The 22,725-nt window shown below is 44.5% G+C and overlaps 1 protein-coding gene across 1 annotated transcript in view; it reads right to left on the bottom strand.

Moving 5' to 3' along the window:
- Nucleotides 1-22,725, bottom strand: part of sphkap (SPHK1 interactor, AKAP domain containing) — a 345,056-nt gene that overhangs the window by 157,221 nt on the left and 165,110 nt on the right. Inside the window, exon 6 of the mRNA XM_060924329.1 lies at nt 9,430-9,489. Within this exon, the coding sequence (XP_060780312.1) occupies nt 9,430-9,489 (60 nt within the window). The remainder of the gene's footprint in view (nt 1-9,429; nt 9,490-22,725) is intronic.

Genomic DNA, 22,725 nt, shown 5'->3' with positions numbered 1-22,725 from the left:
CCAGCTCTGTTCTTCAGGGCTGTAACCCTCCCAATCTACCAGGTACTCGATTTGTCCTCCTCTTTGAGGATCTTATTTACCTGGTAGACTGGTTCACCCTCTATGTCAAAAGCTGGGTGTTCCTGGACTGGTGCATTCTCAGCAGGGGGCCCTGTGATAGCAGGTTTTAGACTGGAGATGTGAATTGTGGGATGCTAGCCTGCTGTGAGGGGGGAGTTCCAGATGGTATGAGACCTCATTAATGCGATGAATGACCTGGAATGGTCCAATGTATCATGGCTGGAGCTTCTTACAGGTGTTGGGTTCTCTGAGGTTCCTAGTTGCCACCCATACTCTGTCACCTGAAGAAAAGTCTGGATTGTTTGCTTGCTGCTTGTCAGCATACTCCTTATACCAGGCATTGACGGTTTCCAGACATTGGTGGACCTCTTCCCATATAGTTTGGCTGTGCGAAAACCAGTCTTCTACTGCTTGTACATGGCTGGGTGCATCGTCCCAGGGGAACAAGGGTGGTTGGTAGCTGAGTATGCACTGAAATGGTGTCAACTGAGTTGCAGAATGTTTCTAGGAATTCTGTGCATACTTGGCCCACGCGAGAAAACATGCCCAATCCCCCTGGTTGCACATGCAGAAAATCCTCAAGAAGCAGCAGATTTCTTGATTTGCTCTTTCAACTTGACCATTTGACTGGGGATGATACCCTGATGTGAGGCTCACTGATATCCCCAGTCTTTCCATGAAACATGTCCAAAAGTGTGAGATGAACTGAGGCCCCTGATCACTGACAATGTCTTCAGGAAGGCCATAGTATCTAAAAACATTCTGGAACAGTAATTCTGCAGTTTGAGCTGCTGTGGGGATGCCAGGTAATGAGATAAGTTTAAGAGCTTTGGAGAAGCGGGTTGATGGTGACCATAATGGTTGTATTGCCTTGGGAGGGGAGGAGGTTGGTGATGAAATTAATAGCTATGTGGGACCAGGGTCTCTGAGGTACAGGCAGGGGACAGAGCTTGCCTGCTGGTAGGATTCTTGGCACTTTGGCTTGGGCACAAACAGAGCATGAGACGATGAAATGGTGGATGTCTGTGACCATGCTCTCCCACCAATACTTGTTCTTCAACAACTGATGGGTGAGTTGACTGCTGGGGTGTCCAGTGGTGGGAGATGCGTGAGCCCACGTGATGAATCTGCCTCTGAGGTGATTCAGTACATATAGTAATCCTGATGGAAGATTGAGAGGTTGAGTCTGAGGTTGGGATTCCCTTATTTCCTTATTGAGGTTCCAGGTGATCGACTGTACAAAACACTGCTGCGGGAGAATTGAGTGTGTGACAGAGTCTTGATGAGGTGGGGCAAAGGCTCGTGATAGTGCATCGGCTTTGGTGTCCTTAGAGCCTGGATGAAATGATATGGTGAAGTCAAAGTGTGTAAAAAAAAAAGAGCCCACCTAGCCTGACGAGGGTTTAATCTCTTAGCTTTTCTGAGGTACTCCAGATTCTTATGATCCGTGAGAATGATAAATGGAGGAGTTGCTCCCTCTAACCAGTGTCACCACTCTTCAAGGGCTAGTTTGATGGCAAGCAGCTCTCTGTTCCCCACATCATAATTTCTTTCTGCAGGTGAGAGTTTTCCGGAAAATAAGGCTATAGGATGAGTTTTCAATTTCTCCCCAAAACATTGTGACAGAATGGCCCCTACTCCGATGTCAGATGAGTCTACCTCAAGAATGAATAGCTTTGAAGGGTCAGGATGCTGTAACACTGGGGCTGAGGTGAAAGCTTGCTTCAGATGACTGAAGGCTTCTTCTGCCATGGGGTTCCACTGGAGCCACTTGGGTCCCTTCTTGAGCAAGGTGGTTAAGGGAGTGATGATCGTGCTGAGACCCCTAATGAAACAGCGATAGAAGTTTGTGAAACCCAAGAAATGCTGTAGGTCCTTGATGGACTTGGGAGTGGGCCATGAGGTGACCGCCAAAACCTTGGAAAAGTCCATACTAACCCCCTCAACACTGATGGCATAGCCTAAGAAGGAAATACATTTCCGGTTGAACTCACATTTTTCAGCTTTGACGTAGAGATGGTTCTTGAGCAGGTGATTGAGAACTGCTCTAACGTGAACCTCATGGGTTGCTTCGTCTGGGGAGTAGATGAGGATATCATTGATGTATGCTATAGCGTATTTGCCTAACATGTCCCGTAGAATATAATTTATCAGGCACTAGAATATGCTGGGAGTGGAAGAAAGGCCATATGGCATTACCCAGTATTCAAAATGGCTGGCAGTAGTGCTGAAGGCGGTTTTCCACTCGTCACCCCTTTTTATTTGCATGAGATTATAGGCACTGCGTAAGTTGAGCTTAGAGAAGATTTTTGCTGACCTGAGTTGCTCCAGATCTGCCGGGACCAGAGGAAGAGGATAGGGATATTTCACGGACACCTGATTAAGTCCTCTATAGTCAATGCATGGCCTGAGACCACCACCCTGTTTTTCCACAAAGAAGAAGCCTGCCATTGCTGGAGATCTGGAAGGACAGATGTAACCTTGCTTGAGGGTCTCCTGAATGTATTCTTCCATAGCTGTGTGTTCTTTCTGAGACAGTGGGTAGATACGGCCTCTTGGTGGTGTCATGCCAGGCAGCAAGTCAATAGTGCAGTCGTGTGGACAAAGAGGTGGTAAACCACAGGCTTTTCCCTTGCTAAATACTTCCTTGATATCCAGATAACATTCTGGGATGGTGTCAAGGGAATCCGGTTGCGGACATTCCACCGAGGTGGATGAGATGCTTACTTGAGGTCAAGCGATGCAACCCTGGAAGCAGGTGGGTGACCACTGGAGTATTTCTTTGCTTTGCCAGGAAATTAAAGGATCGTGAAGCTGTAGCCAAGGATGATATCATGGTCCTCCATAGAGGTGACATAGAGGGAGATGAACTCTGAATGCAACACCCCCACCTGGATGTGAAGGGGGATGGTGTGCCTAATGACGAGACCCTCTCCTATGGGTCCTCCATCAATAGCTCGCATACTGAGTGCACTTTGGAGAGGGGTTGTTGGCAGGTTGAACCACTGGGTAATAGAGTCGCTGACAAAGTTCCCCCCTGCCCCTGAATTGATAAACGCAGAGAGGATATGTGTGGAGTTTGCCAACTTTAACAGTACAGGAACCTTAAATGATTTTGAATTGAAAGTTCATGTGGGACTCACACTATGTGCAGGACCTGCAGTGGGAGCTGCACGAGATGGACGGAGGTGACACTGTCTGAGCTGGTGCTCAGCACTCCCGCAGTAGAAGCATAAGCCCTCCCATTTCCTCCGGAAATGTTCAGAATGTGTCAACCGGGTATGAGATAAATCCATGGGTGATTCGCGTTCAGATGGCTGAACTGGTCGAGAGCCTTCCTGAATGGAGGGGTGGTGTGACAATAGATGATCCAGGTGGATGGTTAGGTCGATGAGTGAATCTAGAGTGCATTGTTCATCTTTGCAGGCGAGCTCGCTGAGAATCTCGGGATGCAGACCTTGACGAAAGACTGCCTTCAATGCAGGATCATTCACCTGCTTCTAGATTGTATCAAATATCCAAACTCTCATAATAAAATTATTCAAAAAATGAGAAATAAACAATTAGAAATTAATATTTAAAATGTATTTTACATAAAGAATGTTACGATGACATAAGTTTATTATTGAAAAATAAATAAAAATTTAATATTGAAAAAAAAGAAAGAAACATATTTAATGTGTGTGTGCTTGGTCACAATATGTGAACTTGTAGTTCCAATCCTTATAGGATGCCAAATCACTTCGAGTGGGAGCGTCCCTAAAAGAAGCTCAAGCTCATTGCAAAGGAAGTGCTCAGTTATTGTTAGTCTGACTTTACCAAGCCTTTGATATCCTGCACTATTATTCTGGTTTTGACTTTGTTTTTGGGTTTTGTTCTTTCCCTCTGGCTTTGATATCCTGTTTGCACCCTGCCTGGCCATTGCCTACTTTTGACTTTGCCTTTTGCCTAACAATTTGGATTTGTCCAGCAGTTTGCCTGATTAAAATCCTTTTTGCTTTTGCATTCATCTGTCACCTGCATACCTGACAGATTACTTCACCTTCATCATGGATGTAGCAGAAGAGAGCAGGCATGCTGCCTTGTCCACACAGGATCGTATGTGAGAAGAACAATGTCTGGATGAACTTGAAATCTGCATTACCCAACTCGCCAATGCTGTGTCATAGGCAAGCCTAACCCACCCTGTGTCGGTTATGAACTCCAGCACACTTACTGTATCTCCCATCCTGACAAGTGAGCATGAGGGATTTCTGCTGCAGTGCTCCCTGTTTTTCATAGATGGGGATGACAGAACAACAAAGAATTGCTCAGCTTAGTTTATTACTAAACCATGGCCTAATGGTTAGGGAAGCAGCTTTAGGACCAAAAGGTTGCTGGTTCAATTCCCTTGAGAAAGACATCTAACCCTCAATTGTTCTCCAGGCTGCTGAGTATGTTGCTCTGGATAAGGTTGCAGCAGCTCCAGTGTGTTATTTTCATTTTTTGTATTTTTTCGTTACTTCTGTCTGTATTTGTGTGTGATCCTTACAGCCACTTATCACAGATACTGTGAGACAATGGCTACAATGTTTCAGAATTTTTCTCTCAGTTTTTGTAGTATTTTTGTTGCTCCTGGCGATGGAGGGTAACAGACATAACAGTGGGAGCATTGTTTACACACATGACCAGCTGATTGAGCTGTGTAAACTTGTGCTGTTGCTTGGAACGAGACCTGAGATCCCAGAGGAGCTGTGGAAGAGATGCTGGGGTTGCAAAGCTGGAGCTCAGCTGAAAGCAAAGAAGAGAAGATACAGACCCATTGTTACAGTGATCATCACAGAGAATGTGAGGTCTCTAGGGAATAAGATTGATGAACTTGGCATGCTGATAAAGACCCAGTGGAAATACCGCGAGTGTATTTCACTGACACGTGGCTGCACTTGCATATCCCAGACTACAGCATGGCAGTACCCAGCTTCAGGACTGTTTGGGCAGTCAGGGACATTACTAGCAGCAGTAAGAAGGGAGGAGGGATTGCACTGTATGTGAGTGAGACATGGTGTAATCATAGACATGTGCATGTGAAGGAATGTCTCCGTAACCTGGACATCGAACTGCTTGCTGTGGGGATGCGTCCCTATTATCTGCCTTGGGAATTCACATCCACCATTGTCACTGCAGTTTACATTCCTCCATCAGCTGATGGAGCAGTAGCCTGTAAGGTCATCAGCCCCAATGTTGCTAAGGTACAGACTCAACATCCCAATGACTTTATGGTTATCACCAGAGATTTTAGTCATGCTACACTGGACAAAACACTACCAACTTTTCACCAGTATGTTGACTGTCCCACTAGAGACAATAAAACCCTGGAGCTTCTGTATTCAAATGCTAATGATGCAGACAGTGCCACAGCCCTTACCCCCCTTGGCAGATCTGATCACAGCCTGGTCCTACTAACCCCCAAGTATGTCCCTCTTGTTCAGCAGCAACCTGTTCACACAAGGACTATAAAGATCTGGACTCAGGAGGCTGCTGAGGCACTGCAGGACTGCTTTGAGTCAACAGACTGGGATGTACTCTGTGAGCCACATGGGGAGGACATCAATGACATGACAGACTGCATCACCCAATACATCAGATTCTGTGAACACACCACCATACCAACCCGGACTGTACACTGCTTCCTTAACAACAAGCCATGGATCACCTGAAAGCACTTCTAATTAATAAGAAGAAGGTGTTCAGGTCTGGAGACAGAGAAGAACAGAGGAGAGTGCAGCATGAACTCCGGGAGAAACTGAGGGGGTGTAGAGACACCCACAGGAAGAAGCTGGAGGTTAAACTCCAACAGAACAATGTGAGGGATGTGTGGACTGGAATGAAGCAGATCACTGGGTGTAAGGTGAAAGACAAGACAGCCAGGAGAGAGCAAATGAGCTGAACTGTTTCTTCAAAAGGTTTGACTCACAGCCCTCTGTCATCTCCTCCACACATCTAGACCCCCACACACCCCCACTGACCCAAATGCTTCCACCCTTCCCCCTCCCTCCCCTGTGGTGAGTTCTCCTGTGCAGGAACTCTCTTCCTCCTCCACTGAAGACACCAGCACCCTCCCCCACATGACTGTGATGACAGGCCAGGTTAGAAGACAGCTGGAGAGACTCCACCAGTGAAAGGCTGCAGGACCTGATGGTATCAGCTCCAGGATTCCAAGGACCTGTGGCAGCCAGCTGTCTCCTGTCCTGCAACACCTTTACAACCTGATCTTGAGTCAGGAGAAAATACCAGTGTTTTGGAAGACGTCCTGCCTGGTTCTGGTCTCAAAGAAGTCGATTCCATCAGACCTTAAGGACTATCAACCAGTTGCCATCACATCTCACATGATGAAGTTGCTGGAGAGACTGGTCTGAGGCTGCAGATGAATATGTTGCTGGACCCTCTACAGTTTACCTATCAGCTCCATTTGGGAGTTGATGATGCTGTCATCTACCTGCTGTAGTGAGCTCATTCACACTTGGATGGTGGTGGCAATACTGTGTGAATAAAATTCTTTGATTTCTCCAGAGCTTTTAACACCATTCAGCCACTGCTACTGGGGTAGAAGCTGTGGGTGATGGGTGTCGACACGTCCATTGTCTCTTGGATTATTGACTATCTGACATGCAGGCCACAGTTTGTCTGTCTGGGTTGTGTTCTGTCTGACGTGATGGTTAGTGGTATTGGAGCTCCACAGGGGACTGTGCTGTCTCCTTTCCTTTTCACCTTATACACTACTGACTTTCAGTACAACTCAGGGTCATGCCACCTGCAGAAATTCTCTGATAACTTGGCTGTTGCTGGATGTATAAGTGGGGGGTGGCAGGGGGAGTACAGAGCTCTGGTAGACAACTTTGTGGAGTGGGCTGGACAGAATCACCTGCAGCTGAATGTCAACAAGACCAGAGAGATGGTGATTAACTTGGAGTTTGCATGTTCTCCCTGTGTCCGCATGGGTTTCCTCCGGGTGCTCCGGTTTCCCCCAAAGACATGCAGGTTAGGTTAACTGGTGACTCTAAATTGACCATAGGTGTGAATGTGAGTGTGAATGGTTGTCTGTGTCTATGTGTCAGCCCTGTGATGACCTGGCAACTTGTCCAGGGTGTACCCTGCCTTTTGGCCATAGTCAGCTGGAATAGGCTCCAGCTTGCCTGTGACCCTGTACAGGATAAGCAGCTACAGATAATGGATGGATAGTTCAGAAAGGCCATGAAGTCAAGTGCAGTACTCAATCCCAGCTACATCAACTGCCTACAGCTGATCTCAAGCCAGCCCACATCAGCTGACAGCTCAGCTGTTTCCCTTCTATGCATTCTATTGGCATATCTCTTAAAGGGTGCCTTATTTAAACTGCTCTAATGTGCCTACCTTCATTGCTTCCTCTGCAAGCCATTTTGCAACCCACCTCCTCCTTTTTTTGCTGTTCTGACTTTAATCATTGTCATTTCTGCATCACTGATGCCTGCTCACATCCCTGTAAACTTACATGCTCTCTGCTACTCACTATATGCAATCTGAGTTAGCTAAGTCCACAGTGGAAATGTATGACTCTGCATGGTCTTACTTCACTTCCTTTTGTGCTACCTTCTCTGCAGCTATCTTGCCTGTCAATATTTCCATCATATGTGCCTTTATAGTTCACTGTTTTGAATCCTGAAAAATGCAGCCATCCTCCATTAAAAGACATGTTGCAGGAATTCAATTTCATCTGCTCTGTTTGGATTTATTCACCTTCAGCCTACTTGAAAAAACATCTCTTCATCTCCCACTAAGTGGCCTTAAGAGAGAGAAACCACAAGGCAATGATGTATGTCTCCCTTTCACTCTCCCATTTCTGCATAAATTAATCACATACTTAAGGGGTGGGTGCTTCATACTTAAATTAGTCAAATAGTTAATTGGTGCGGCACTGCTTCTCCATATTTTTAACACACTGAAAGACTGCTAGAGATAAGGAAGGAACATCAATTTTGATTTCTGAGACTAATTCCGCTTTGTGCCCTGTCCTCCATGACTCACTATCTGAGAAGCCAACCTCGAGCCAGCTGTCAAGAGCCCCACTTTGCCCAGAGGAGGGGAAATCCACGTCCCAAGCTAGGTTTGCCGCTTGCCCCTCCTCTGCCAATCCTGCAGGCTCTCACCTGAACACTACGGTGCTCATTCTCTCCACATAGGAGCAGTAACAACGGCAACATCTATAACTCCTGTTTCAATGCTCAAGGCTATGGGTCGATGGTCACCATCAGCTTACGAACATTACCTCTGGCCCGAGGCTCAAGCTATCCTCGATGCTCAAAAAGCTATGAGTGCATTACGATCTTTTTTTTTTTTTTTGCTGCTGCTCTCCATGTAGGCACTTGGAAGGGCAGAAAGGTCCCAGAACTTTATTTTCAGAAGGTTAATAATTAGTTTAGCTCATGCTAATCTTACACTGGGCCCTCTGTCTATCTGGGTTTGGGACCAGCACTAAGTATGCACTGTCTTGTACAACCCTAGTGGTTGGGTATTTTACCTCAATGTCTAATAAGTCACAGGATAAGAGGCTACAGATAATGGATGGATGGATAATAAGTCACAGGATAAGTGGCTACAGATAATGGATGGATGTCTAATAAGCCTTTGAACTGTGGGGGAAACCGGAGGGCCAGGAGGAAACCCACACAGACACAGGGAGAACATGCAAACTCCACAGTTTATTTACATTTGCAACAAATTATTTGGCAGTGTGGCTCTGTCCTGTTAGAATGGCATGGTGTTGTAGTGGTTAGCACTGTCACCTCACAGCAAGGAAGTTCCAGGTTTGCACCCCATGGCTGACAGGGGCTGTGAGTGTGTGGACTACACCACCGTGCCAGCCTAACAAGACAGAGACACACCGCCAAATAACTTGTTGCAAATGTAAATAAAGTTTCACCTGCCCACCCTCCCACATTCAATATTTGTGCATAAAAATATTTTAAGAATACATAATAACTCTTATCCCTGTCAGGCTTTGTAAAGATTGATTAAACTGTCTGAGACTATTATTCCAATAGGCCCACATTGTGCACAAGCTGTGAAAAGGCTATAAGGTTAAACCTCAGATTCTTATTTTATATTATTACTCAATAAATGCCAATTGACATGCCAATTGATAACTGGCAATAAACACTTTCTACCTGAATCCTTATTTCAGATAGTCCTAATGAATATATTAGATAATTAATGAATGTGTGGCTCTGAAAAGATGGAAATAGCGTTAGTACTCATGTAGTAGCAATTACTGTGTTCTTAATATTATTAACCGTGTTTTCCATAGCAGCCCAATTTAGGAAATGCTCTTGAGAGAAACAAAAACACACCACCCACCTTGAGGCAGATGTTGTCATGATGGTCAGATGTATTCATATCCAAACTCACAAAACAGATCTACAAATGGAGAAAGACACACAGCACAGAATAATAATTGACTTGAGTAGGAGAAAGAGACAAATAGGGACAAAAAAACACTCAGTAGGTGTAAGAGTGAAAGAGAAAGACAGAAGTTTAAAAAGAGGAAAATATGGAGAAAGGAGAGAGAGATAGGAAAACAAATGAAAATAATAGGCAGAAAATGATAAAAGACTGATAGGCAGAGAAAGAGAAAGAAACAGCCATATGGTTAGGTCCATAAATATCTGGACAATTAATTTTCATAATTTTGCCTCTATACACCATTACCATGGATTTTTAATGATGCAATTAAGACGTGATTGAAGTGCAGACTTTCAGCTTGAATTGAAGTGATTTAACAAAAACACTGCATTAATGGTTTAGGAATTACAACCATTTTTACAAAACCCCTCCATTTTCACAGGCTCAAATGTAATCGGACAATTGACTGATAAGTAGTTCCCTGACTAGGTGTGGCTTGTTTCTTCATTATTTCATAATAAATTAAGGAGATAAAAGGTCTATAGTTTATTCCAATTGCTGAATTTGCATTAGGTAGCTGTTCATGGGAAGTATCAATATGTGTTGAGACAAGTGAAGGTAGTCATCATTAAGGCTGTGTGGCAGCGGGTGTGGTCAAGTGTTGGTTTGTGAATGGAGGTCAGGGCCAGGGAAAGTGAGTGGCAAAGTGATCTCACCTGTTGTTAATTGATGTTGTGTGTATGTGCCTGTTTCAGTGATGGCCGAATGTTGATAACGAAAGGGAGACTGGAGAGGTGGGGACTCCTGACCAGAGTGCGTGTGTGTGTGTATAGAGTAAAAGTGATGCTGAAAAGCTTTTATAGAAATAAAAGGACTGTATTTCAACATCAATACCTGTCTGTCTGCACTTCAGTATTCCACCTACCTCAGGGACATAAGAAAAGAGTGCCGAAAGCTGGGAATACTGAAGGGAACAACCCATGGAGTCTTCCCGGCTCAAAGACCTCATCCATGCCCTCGTCGCCACCCAACAAAGCCACCACCAAGAGCTGATTGCCCTCCGCAAGGAATAAGAGCAGCATTTTGAAGGCTTGCTGCTGGATCAACAGGAAGAAGCCACACTGCTGGCTCAACCAGGTGTTCTGGCACCTGCTCATGTTGGCAGGGTCCTCAACTGCTACAGCTGCGGACCCCCCCAATGTCACCCTAGAGACGATAGGGCCGCACAATGACCCAGAAGCCTTCATTGCGCTCTGCAAGCAAGCAGCAGAGGTGTGGGGGTGGCTGATCAAGCAATGTGCAGCTCATCTGTTGCTGCTTCTGTCTGGAGAAGCTCAGCTTGCTGCACAACAGCTCCCCGTTGACAGTCGGCTCAACTATGCTGACTTGAAGTGAGCCATCCAGCAACATGTCAGCCACACCCTGGAGCAACACCATCAGTACTTCCGTATGCTGAAACTAGAGGATGTCGGCCAGCCGTTCACTTTTGGCCAACAGCTCTGGGATGCCTGCTGGTGGTGGCTGAGGTCAGAAGACTGCGATGCTGAAGGCATCATTGATGTGATGGTGCTGGAGCAGTTTATCGCACAGCTGCCAGAAGAGACAGCAGAGTGTATCCAGTGCCACCACCAGGTGTTGCTGGATCGTGCAATCGAGTTGGCAGAGGACCATTTGGAGGTGGTTCCAGTGGCAGGCAGACATCCTGCCTCTTCTCTCTCTCTCTTTCCCTCCCCTCTTCCTGTCTCCGCCCCATCCCCACACCACAGAAATGGGGGCCGACCATCCTGCAGCTGACTCACCGAGCCCATGATGCCCCCCTCCCTCCTTTCCCTTCTGTGTCCATGTCTTCCCACCTCAGGTGAGTGATCCCCCAAAACACCGGTGCAGAGGCGAAGCCTGGGCCGGTATGCTTGTGCTGCGATAAACCAGGGCATCTCCAGGGCCAGTGCTCTGCGATGAAGGTGGGAGCTGTTGTCTGGATCCCTGATGCACCAGAGACCACCCTCGATCGGGCCAGAGTGTATCACATACCGGTAAGTATTCAAAGGGATACATATCACATATTGGTGGATTGTGGCTGAATTCAGACCTCAATCCACCAAAGCCTGGTTCAAGGTGAGACATTGGGGGGAGCCCATGTGGTGAAGGTTTTGTGTGCACACGGGGATGTTCACAAATATCTGCTAGTATCTGTCCATATTCTATTTTGGGAAGAAATAAATAGTGTAGAAGCAGCAGTTAGCCAGTGGCTCACCCACTCACTAATTCTGGGGACAGATTGGCCATAGTTTAAAGGTTTAATGGAGCATGTAGGCCCTGTGATGACCTGGCGACTTGTCCAGGGTGTACCCCGCCTTTCGCCCATAGTCAGCTGGGATAGGCTCCAGCTTGCCTGCGACCCTGTAGAAGGATAAAGCGGCTAGAGATAATGAGATGAGATGAGATGGAGCATGTAGTAGTGGGCAGGTCCTGCAGTAACACATCCTGGGAGATTCCAGTGTAGCATTGACTGGGGAAGCTGTCTCAGGGCCGTCCACATCAGCACCATGTCAGGGAGGTACAAGGAGAGGGGAGCAGGCCACCCCTCTTCTCTCCCTTGGGGATTCCCTTGAGGATTTCCCTTTAGAACAAATATGAGATGAGACTCTGCATCATGCCTTTCACCAAGTGAGAGTAGTCGATGGTCAGACTCTTCAGCCAATTGCAACACTAACCTTCCTGTACTTTGCACTGAATAAAGATATGTGACCCCTCACCGAATCCAGGGACACATGTCGGCCGTAACGAATCCGAGATAATCGCAAAAGAAGCATTTTTTTTTTCGAAATTTGTGATTGTTTTTTTCCATCATGTGCAAGTTGAGATCTTGAAGAATGCAATCAGTATTTCAGATAATAGATTGTTTTGTTGGAAAAGCATACATTTTTTGTTGCAAATTGTCTCATTTTTGTCAGGACTGTAGCCTGCTGGGGGGTGTGGGTAAATTACCATATGGGCCATTCATATGATGATTTAAGTCATTTGTTTTGTTTTTTTCCGCGAATCAGCTGTATGATCCGAGTTGAGCGCATGGCTACTTAACTGCATACAGGCATGTAATTTCACTATGGAATGAGTTACTAAACAGAGCGCAGAGGAGCAAACACCGCGAAGCAAACAGACACTCGGTATTTACATCGGAGATCACCATTTCTAGCAAAAAAAAAACGCAACCTCGTTTTCCAGATTGAATGGAATACTTGAATGATTGGATGATACACGGACCGTTCTAGGACTACATTATTCCATCGGAGGCATTGGTGTGTGCAAGGCGCCGTTTCTCTTTCTGATGGGGTAAGTTTACTAATCTAAGGCTGTGTGGTTATTTTTGCATGTAACAGAGAGTGTTGTGGTTTGGTTAAGCCTAGGTCACAACCGGACGTACGATTTTTTGGCCGTGTGATTTTTGGCGTTTCTCAAATCGCTGCGGTTTTTTTTTGTTCACGAAGAAAGATGCGCGTTGGCCGTAAGTTTGTCTTGCAACCTGAAAAAAACGTAAGCGCCCGTAGAGTTTGTTTGACATGACAACGAACCTCTGTGGCCGGTCTGCGGCTCGAAAATCAGCACGTCACACGCGCGCTCTCGTGCGTTTCACACGCGCGCTCTCGTGCGTTTCACACGCGCGCTCTCGTGCGTTTCACACGCGCGCTCTCGTGCGTTTCACACGCGCGCTCTCGTGCGTTTCATGTGCGCTCTCCGTGTGTTTCTTGCGTTTTTTGTGTGTAGACCGGCCGTAGGAGCACGTACGGCCGGTTGTGACCGAGGCTTTACATGAAACTAGTGTTGTGTTAGTTGTGTCATCATCGTGCTATCTTTCTTTCTTGTGGTGTGAGTAATTTTTCAACCACAAAATGTTAAAGTATACTTTAGGACTTATTTTTGTACTTCATAATTGTGTTGGGCATACTTTGCATGGAAGGAAAATTGACGTGGTGATCTTTGTTTACATGAAAGTAGTATCGTGCTAGCTCGTAGGGGGTAGGGCTTTCCTTAATGTCATGCAAATGAGCACCATTATGTGCCCACCCTACACCCAGAGTAGCTGAGATGGAAAACTTTGAGGGCGATTTTCTCCCTTTTCTGTTTTAAGAAGTATACACTTTCAAAAGGCCACACATTCTTCAAATATTGTCAGATCTCCACATGGAAGGCATCATTGGAAAGCTTAGAAACTGTACTTTCTGAATCTGTCAATAACTCAAAATGCCCCTGGGCCGACATGTGTCCCTGGATTCTGTGATCTGCCACATGTTATACCGAGTGACAGAGGATGCTTAAACCAGTGAACAAATAACCCAATTATTAATCCCAAAGAGCCACAGGGAACTCGTATTCCATGTGGCTCTCTTTAACCCTATGGCTAGACACTTAGTTCAGGATAAGACACTAGCCTGAATAATGGCCCGGTTTTATTGACTAGCGATTTGCGGGGATGTCTGTAGGTGGTGTGCAGTGTGCCATGAATGCCAGCTGGTGAATCCAGTGGCCACTCCAAAAGCGCCCTTTCACCCTCTCCCTCTGATTGAGACCCCCTTCGAAAGAATTGGTATGGATCTTGTCTGGCCATTAGATCAGTCGGCATGGGGATATCACTTTATTTTAGTCCTGATGGATGATCCAACGCAATATCTGGAAGCAGTCCCGCTGTGTAACATTTTCACATGTAATGAGGCAGAGGCGCTGTTTAAAATTATCTTCCGAGCCAGGATTTCCAAAGAAATCCTGACTGATCAAGGCACTACATTCATGTCATGCACACTTTGCAAGCTTTATGAGTTATTGGGGATTAAATCCATCTGCACCAGCATTTATCACCCACAGACAGACGGCTTGGTAGAACAATTTAACCAAACTCTTAAAAACTTAATTCGGAAGTTTGTCAGTGAAGATGCATGTAATTGGGATAAATGGGTCAAGCCCCTGTTATTCGCAGTATAAGAAGTCCCGCAAGCCTCCATGGGATTCTCCCCATTTGAATAATTATATGGGCTTAAGCCTCATGGCATTCTTGATGTGCTGTGGAAAAATTGGGAGGAGGGACCTTCAAACATCAAAAATGAAATTCAGTATGTTCTCAACCTGCGTGCAAATCTCCACACACTCAGTCACTTAACCCAGGAGAATTTATGGCAGGTGCAAGAACGTCAAGCCCGGCTGTACAACTGGTGTCCTTAGAGAATTCACACTGGGAGATAAAGTGCTCAGATTATTGCCCACTTTGAGTTCAAAATTAATTGCTAAGTGGCAAGGGCCCTTTGAGGTCACATGGCAAATGAGGGACATCAACTAAGAGGTGAAGTGAACAGATAGGGGTGGGGTGCTACAAATATACCAACTCACCCTACTAAAACCTTGGAATGAGGGGGTCCCTGTGGCAGTGGTTTCGGTAGTTCTGGAGAGAGCAGAGCTGGGGCCAGAGGTAAAAACAAAAGTAACCACCCAAGCCACTCCAGTCCCCTGTGGAGACCACCTCTCACTAACCCAACTCAGAGAGGTTGCCATGTTGCAAGCAGAGTTTTCTGAAGTGTTTATGCCCCTTCCTGGCTGCACTCACCTCATAGAAGACTACATGGAGCCGTCCCCAGGGGTGGTGGTGCACAGTCACCCATACTGCTTGCCTGAAAACAAGAAAGCAGTGGTTCAGGATGAACTTAAGGCCATGCTTGAAATGGGAATAATTGAGGAGTCCCACAGTGACTGGAGCAGCCCAGTGGTCTTGGTCCCCAAAGCCGATGGGTCAGTCCGGTTCTGTGTGGACAATGCCTTGCATTGATGACTTGCTCGATTGATTAGCCATGGTTCACTTTTTAAGACACTGGATTTGACAGTGGGATAGTTGCAGATCCCCTTGACTCCTCTATCCTGAGAGAAACCAGCCTTTTCCACACAATTTTGCTTATCATTACCTGCCTGTCTGCACTTCAGTATTCCACCCACCTCAGGGATATATGACAGGCTGATTTATCCATCTGTGTCAAATCTACACCATGAGTATGGCGTTGATGCTCATGCAGGGTGAAGCAATTATATTTGCATGTGAGGTGTGCATCCCCTCTAGGAGGCGTAGTCGCATGAAACGTACCAGAATGTACTGATATTACACATAGAAGAAGAGCAGAATGCAAGATCTGTGTTTCACTGTATAAAAAATACTGTTTTAAAACATATTTACTGGGGGGGGGACCTGTGTGATTAATTATAAACCAATTGAATTTGCACTGAAAACATTTCTGAAGTGGTTTAACTTGTCTGTATTCAGCAATATGAGTGGCTCATGGTGAAAGTCCCACTGCATGCTCAGGAATGAGGCACAAAAATAACATCATACCATTTAAATCCACAGGAATAGATGCAGGATTAAACTGGCCATTATACAGTAATGATGTAAAGCCGTTATAGAGCCTCACACATTATATAGTATTTATATTAACACAATATCATGATAGGGTTTCAATGTTTGAAGAGAATGATGAGCACCTGGAAATGCATAGGAGGAAATGCATTTCTACCAAGTAGAACAGTCACATTTGTTGCCGCCTACATCACTGCAACGTGTAGTTACATTTCTGGAGAGGTGCACATCAGGCTACAATGTATGGTATGGCAAACGGTACATGGCTAAGCCATGCCTTATGGCTGAGATTCAATGCAGAAATATAAATTGGCCTATAGATTGAAAAAAAAAAACAAAACAGACACATCAGAGAGGTAGCAAAACTTTTAGGAGTGGCCAAATCAACAATTTTCTAAATTTGTAAAAAGAAGGAATGCACTGGAATGCTCAACAACACCAAAAGGCCTGGAAGACCATGGAAGACAACTAAAGTGGATGATTGCAGAACATGTTCCTTGGTGAAGAAAAAGCTTCACTACATTTAGCCAAGTCAGGAACACTCTCGAGGAGGTAGGCATAGCATTGCTAAAATATACAGTCAAGAAATGCCTTTATAAATGTAAATAAAGTGTTAAGGTTTTGCTGGGAATTGAACCCGGGTCACTGGTGTAATGATCCAGCAAACCCCCACTAAGCCACCAGGGGAATGACTCAAGTGCAGAGGCATGAGGCGAAGGTAGAAAGTAGCAAAAAACAGTTTATTTACAATATGTACACTATTTACAATCCAGGGCAAAAAACAAAAAGTATAATCCAAAGGTTCAGGGGCAAAAAACAAAAGGTATAATCCACAAATGAAAACAGAAGGGGCAAAATGCAAAACACTCAGAAGATCCAAAAGGGTAGAAAAAATCCAAAGAAAACAAAATACCAAAAAACTCAAGCGCACAGGCAAGGTACATGGGACAGAGGAAACTAGCACTAGACAGCATAGCATAAAGACTCCGTGACTAGGGAACAAACAAAGGAGTATTTAAACACAAAATAAATTGAACACAGGTGACGATAATGAAGACAAACAGGCAAGCAACACAAACACAAAACACAGGAACAGTGGCAGCCTCTAGAGGCCAAAACAAATGTGACAAGAAAAGGAAATAACAGCAGCCTCTAGAGGCCAAAACAGTCCCAGTCCTAACATAAAGAGGGTTTACCTCAAAATGCAAACCATCGGTAACACTCAAGGTAGTCCAAGTTAGACTTTGTTAGAAATATTGAAAAAGCCTACTCAGTTCTGGAACAAGATTCTTTGGACAGATGAAACCAAGATTAACTTGTACCAGAATGATGGGAAGAGAAGAGTATGGAGAAGGGAAGAAAGGGCTCATGATTCAAAGCATACCACATCACCTATCAAACATGGTGGAGGCAGTATTATGCAGAGCTTTACATTAGCATCCGCCCACCTGCCAAATGCTGGTAAAATTTGGCTTTGGCAGGTAATGACTTTAGTCCCACTAGCCACTTTGGCGGGCGGTTTATTCTGTGGTATGACAATATATTTTAATTGTAGTTTTCTCTGAAGGCATCTGATATAATAACCGCATTGCAATGTAATATTACGTGCCTACAACTCCCATGAGCACCTGCATAAACATTGACACAACATGTTAGAATTGTTTAGAACATCTCAGATAAAATCAAAAATACGGTAACTTGCGGTTAATGAACGAAGCAACAAAGTTGCTGATGACTGACAAGCACACGATCCTCTATGACCCGCCATGCCTACTTAGATCAAAAGTTGCAGGCTATCTGCTGGTACCTCGTATAGTGAAGGCTACATTAGGGGGCAGAGCCTTTTCTTACAAAGCTCCACAGTTATGGAACAGCCTTCCAAGTAATGTTTGGGAATCAGACACAGTCTCAGCATTTAAGTCTAGGCTGAAAACATATCTGTTTAGTCAAGCCTTTTGTTAATGGTGTTTATGAGGCAAAGGCATAGATCTAGAGGGTCCTCAGACATAGAGTGTTTTGGTAAACTGGGATGTATGGATGCTGTCAGTCCCCACTCGCTTGCTCACTCGAGTTTGTCGTCGGTGTAGTGGCTGGCTGCTTTATGTCCCGGGGCTCCCTCATGCCTGTGCTACCTTCTGGCTCTCCCGTTTTAGTTATGCTGTCATAGTTAGTTGCCGGAGTCCCTGCTTGTACTCAGTGCAATATGTATATTGTTCCTACTTATTCAGGTGACATTGGGCATACCTAACAACCTGCGTTTTCTCCCCCCCCAAAAAAAAAAAATCTGTCCCTCTGAGTTACATGGAGTCAACAGGAAATCTTTTGGTGGAGAGGGTGGAGACCTCGACTGGCTATCGTAGCCTGCAGGGAATCGGCCGTCAGACATTCTGTCGCATGTCCCAGACCCGGTGAAATGTAACTGAATTGTCTTGGCCAGCCGTAAGGGTCCCATCTGCATCCCATCATTGCTGAGGAGTGTGCTCCCATCACCCAATCAAGCATCCAGCCAGAGCAGGTCATGATATTTTTTAACCATATTAACATGCCATTGTTGTCTATTATGCCTGATGTCAAGACTCTCGTCTCTGCGAGCCTACCACACAGATTTAATACTTGTGTCATTTTTAGGGCATACCTAACAACCTGTGTTTTCTCTCCCCCCATCTGTCCCTCTAAGTTACATGTTGGTCCTGGGATTGAGATGCTGGCCTCTTCTGCCCCTCAGACCTGCTTGATCCATCCTGGTGCCCTGTGTCTGGTCGGAGTTTTATTGCATTGCTCCTGTGAAGGACGGCCCCATGAGGACAGTTGAGGGTTATACCTGGAGGATGCTCTGGACTCTTACAGTAATGCTTTTATGGCTGAGGACTACAGTTGACGTGCTAACTTTAGGACTGCAGTTGTCATGAACAGTTTTGCACTCAAGTTTCCATCAATGAAGAGTTATAACATCAACGAAACTGACTTCATGTTAAAACTGTTAATGTTATAGTCATGTCTGTTGTTGCCCAAATGAGGATGGGTTCCATTTTGAGTCTGGTTCCTCTCGAGGTTTCTTCCTCATGTCGTCTGAGGGAGTTTTTCCTTGCCACCATCGCCACAGGCTTGCTCATTGGGGATAGATTAGGGACAAAATTAGCTCATGTTTTAAGTCGTTCAAATTCTGTAAAGCTGCTTTGCGACAATGTTTATTGTTAAAAGCACTATACAAATAAACTTGACTTGACTTGACATGATGTGGTGGCATAGAGCTGGAGTTTCAAACCCTGCTGCTCAGGAAAAAAGGGGCAGAGATGAGCAGGGCCGGAGGCAGCATTTTAAAATCACCGAGGTCTGTGATGCGCAAAGCGTGTGCAAAAAAATGTTCGACATATTTAAATGAGAGGGTGAATTACACATCACACAAGAGCTCTATTCCTAAAATTACTTTTAATGGTGTTTGAACTGAATATCATCAGTTTTGAAAAAAAAAATCATGTATGTGGCAAGAGTAAGAATAATTTAAGCTTGTTTAATGGTTTGATCTGGCCCAAGCAATGAGGACAAAAGATACCCTAACCATGCAGCCTATGTAACTCAGAAACATTAACAATCTGGCATCCGTTACACCTACACACACAAAAATAAATTCTGGGAAAAAAAATCAGGATACACCACCATGTTTTATGCAAAGTTATCCAAGGCAAACATAAGTTGAAACTTTCCACTCTACTGCTTTGGCTTATCGAATGATTTATTTTTAAAATCACAAACAAGGCAGGCTACAACTGCGCTGCTTTGAAAATGTCAATTTAACAGCTTGATGAAAGTGTGCTGACGGTTACCATGGAAACCCCGTGTCTCCTGCACTGCGTTCCTCCCCCGAGTCACGTGCTCATTCGCTTTTGTGTTCTTGGTCTCAGAGCCGCACACACCAAAACACACACAGAAGACAGAATCAACATTTAACATAATTAACAATGCACTTTTTACGGAGACGTTTTTCTGTTATTCTTTATTTTTTTCTCCAGTTGAATATTTAGCATACAAATGTATTTTCAGCTCTTAAAAATGACTGAGGTCCGGACCGCGGAGGCCTCAGAGCTGGCTACGGCCATGGAGATGAACAAGACGCAAATAGGAAGATAAGATGGTTCAATGACAAATGGAAGTTTGGGTGAGATTGGCTAGTTCATAGCAAAACCGAAAATACCCTGTACTGCGAAGACTGTAGAAAGTATGGCAAAGACAGGCACCAGTAATTTTAAACTTGAAACTATAAAGGACCACGAAAAGTCAAATGCACACATCGGTACTATAACATCAAAACAGGCAAAGACAGCTGGCTCACTAAAGGACAGCATTGCTTTCAGTCCCTGGCTGTCATGAAGTTGGCTGAGCTGGAGAGGATGGAGGTGCTGTTTCGAACCGTTCACGTGATTGGAAAGAAATTGACCCCACCCCAGCTATCAACTTACGGCATGCTGGAAGCTTCAGGTCACAAAGACCATTTTTCATGGACCATTCAGACTCATCTGAGGATGAATGTAATGAGGACATTTAGCCCATGTTTACATTAGACCGTATCAGCGGATCATCAGATTAACGTTTTTAAAACGATTAGTGTGCACACAGCAACACCAATACACGATTTGCGTGCACACAGCAACACCAATACACGGATACGCTCGGCTCCGCAGGCACCCTGCGCTCCAAATCACTCCGCCCTGAACAGCGAGTGCCCTCTGGAGGGTGCGCACTCCGGCCTTGCGCAGCTCACAGAGCACGCGAGTGAAGTGCACAAGCTGTGATTCGGGACTGAGCTGCTGTGTGTGTGATCCCAGCGCATATCACTTACCACTTGCAAGTGGAAGGATGGCAAGCCTAAAGACAATCATAACTACACAATGGGCAGTATTTGCATCAGAATTTGCAGTATTTTCATACTTTTATACTCTTTAATGAAAGGTGATACAAGGCGGAAGTCCGCGCCGTTTTTCAGCAGTTGCGTCACATGACCAACGCCAGCGAATCAGGAAGGTGGATGTCACAGTGACGTTGTCCAATGACGACGCCAGCTAGAGCTCAGTACAGCGTATCCGCGTATCCGTGTATTCTCAATGTTTACACAGCACCGGAGCTGACACGATCTGGATTGAATACTTGGACCCTGGCAGATTCCCGTTTCCCGGCGTTTTAATGTAAACGGACAGTGCATCCGCGAAGAAAACGAGACAGATACGGTCTAATGTCTCTCTCTACACATGTTCACACACACACACACACACACACACACACACACACACACACACACACACACTATTAATAAATAATACATAATAATACTTGATAATACACATTATACTTGCATATCAAAACATCAAATGTTTTTCAATGATACATTTTTTGAATTAAACTTTTAATATTAGAATCAGTTCAGTTGTACTGAATGTTATTTTTCATATTATACAATATTTCATATTGTAAGGGGCTTGAATTTGAGTTCAATAAACAGAATACTCTGTTTATATTTTTGTATGAACTGGTTGCATGTTTTCATATAGGGAGCTACCTTAACAGCACTGAATACTTGAGTGCTACTGTAGAGATACATTATATGCTACCATTCATAATTAAATCTAGATCTTCCAAACTTTAATGTATCATGGTGAAGAAAAAACTGCGATTTACTGGCAACAAAATTATGGCTAGTGAAAAGGCTGAATGGCTAGTGACTTGGGAAAACAACTAGCCACAGTGGCCGGTGAGCAAAAAAGTTAATGTAAAGCCCTGGTGTTATGGTGTGACACTTCAGGGGGTTGGGAGACTGAAGGGATGGAGACAGATGGATTGCTTTGACTGACACTTTATTTACTTTACTTTCAACTTGCACTTTTCATTCAGCCAAAGTTTTTCTAGAAGAGTTTGGTGAACTGTTGTCAGTCATTTGCTTAGAGTTTGACTGTCTTATTATATCTGGGGATTTTAACTTGCATGTAGATAATCCTGAAAACACTTATGCCAGAGAACTACTTGCACTTATTGACAACTTCAACCTAGTACAACATGTACAGGGGCCGACCCACTCTCGTGGTCATACCCTTGACCTCGTCATCACAAAGGGTCTTACTGTTTCTACTACTGTTGTTGACCTGGCCTTATCTGATCATTTCTGTGTTTTCTCTGATGTTTCTATGTCTCCTCACATTCAGAACAGCTCAACGACTATGGGTAGGAGAGTCATAAACGACAACACGTGTTCTCTTTGAGCAAGCTCTCTCTCGGATCTCAACCAAGATGTCAGACTCTGTAGATGATTTACTGGAAATTTTTAATTTAAATATGACCCAAATTATGGATGACATTGCTCCATTCAAAATCAAAAGAGTCAATGACAAGCAGAAAGCACCATGGAAGCAATACCCAGCTGTTAAATTGCTAAAGAGAGAATGTAGGAAGACTGAAAGAAAATGGCGTAAATCTAAACTTCACATCCATTATCAAATTCATAAAGAGATGCTTTGTAAATATAATTATGAAATTTGTAAAGCAAGACAATCTTTCTTCTCCAACATCATCAACAGGAATATGAACAATGCCCGTGTGCTATTTTCAACAGTAGAGAAGCTAACTAATCCCCCACCACAATTAGTACCTGAACTTCTCTCAGTTAATAAATGCAATGAGTTTGCATCCTTCTTCAAAGGTAAAATTGATAAAATACGGCAGAATATTGCTCATAATATATCTCAGTTGCAAATAATTGAAAAGCTGCAATCACCAGTGACACAGACAGACAACTTCAACACAATGTCAGAATTTTGTTTAATTGATTACGAGACTCTTGAAAAAACTGTACAAAATCTCAGTTCCTCAACATC

This window comes from Neoarius graeffei, chromosome 6 (genome assembly GCF_027579695.1).
Source record: "Neoarius graeffei isolate fNeoGra1 chromosome 6, fNeoGra1.pri, whole genome shotgun sequence".
Classification (NCBI taxonomy): domain Eukaryota; kingdom Metazoa; phylum Chordata; class Actinopteri; order Siluriformes; family Ariidae; genus Neoarius; species Neoarius graeffei.
The sequence above is the reverse complement of the archived record's forward strand: the minus strand, read 5'-3'. Positions and strand labels throughout refer to the sequence as shown.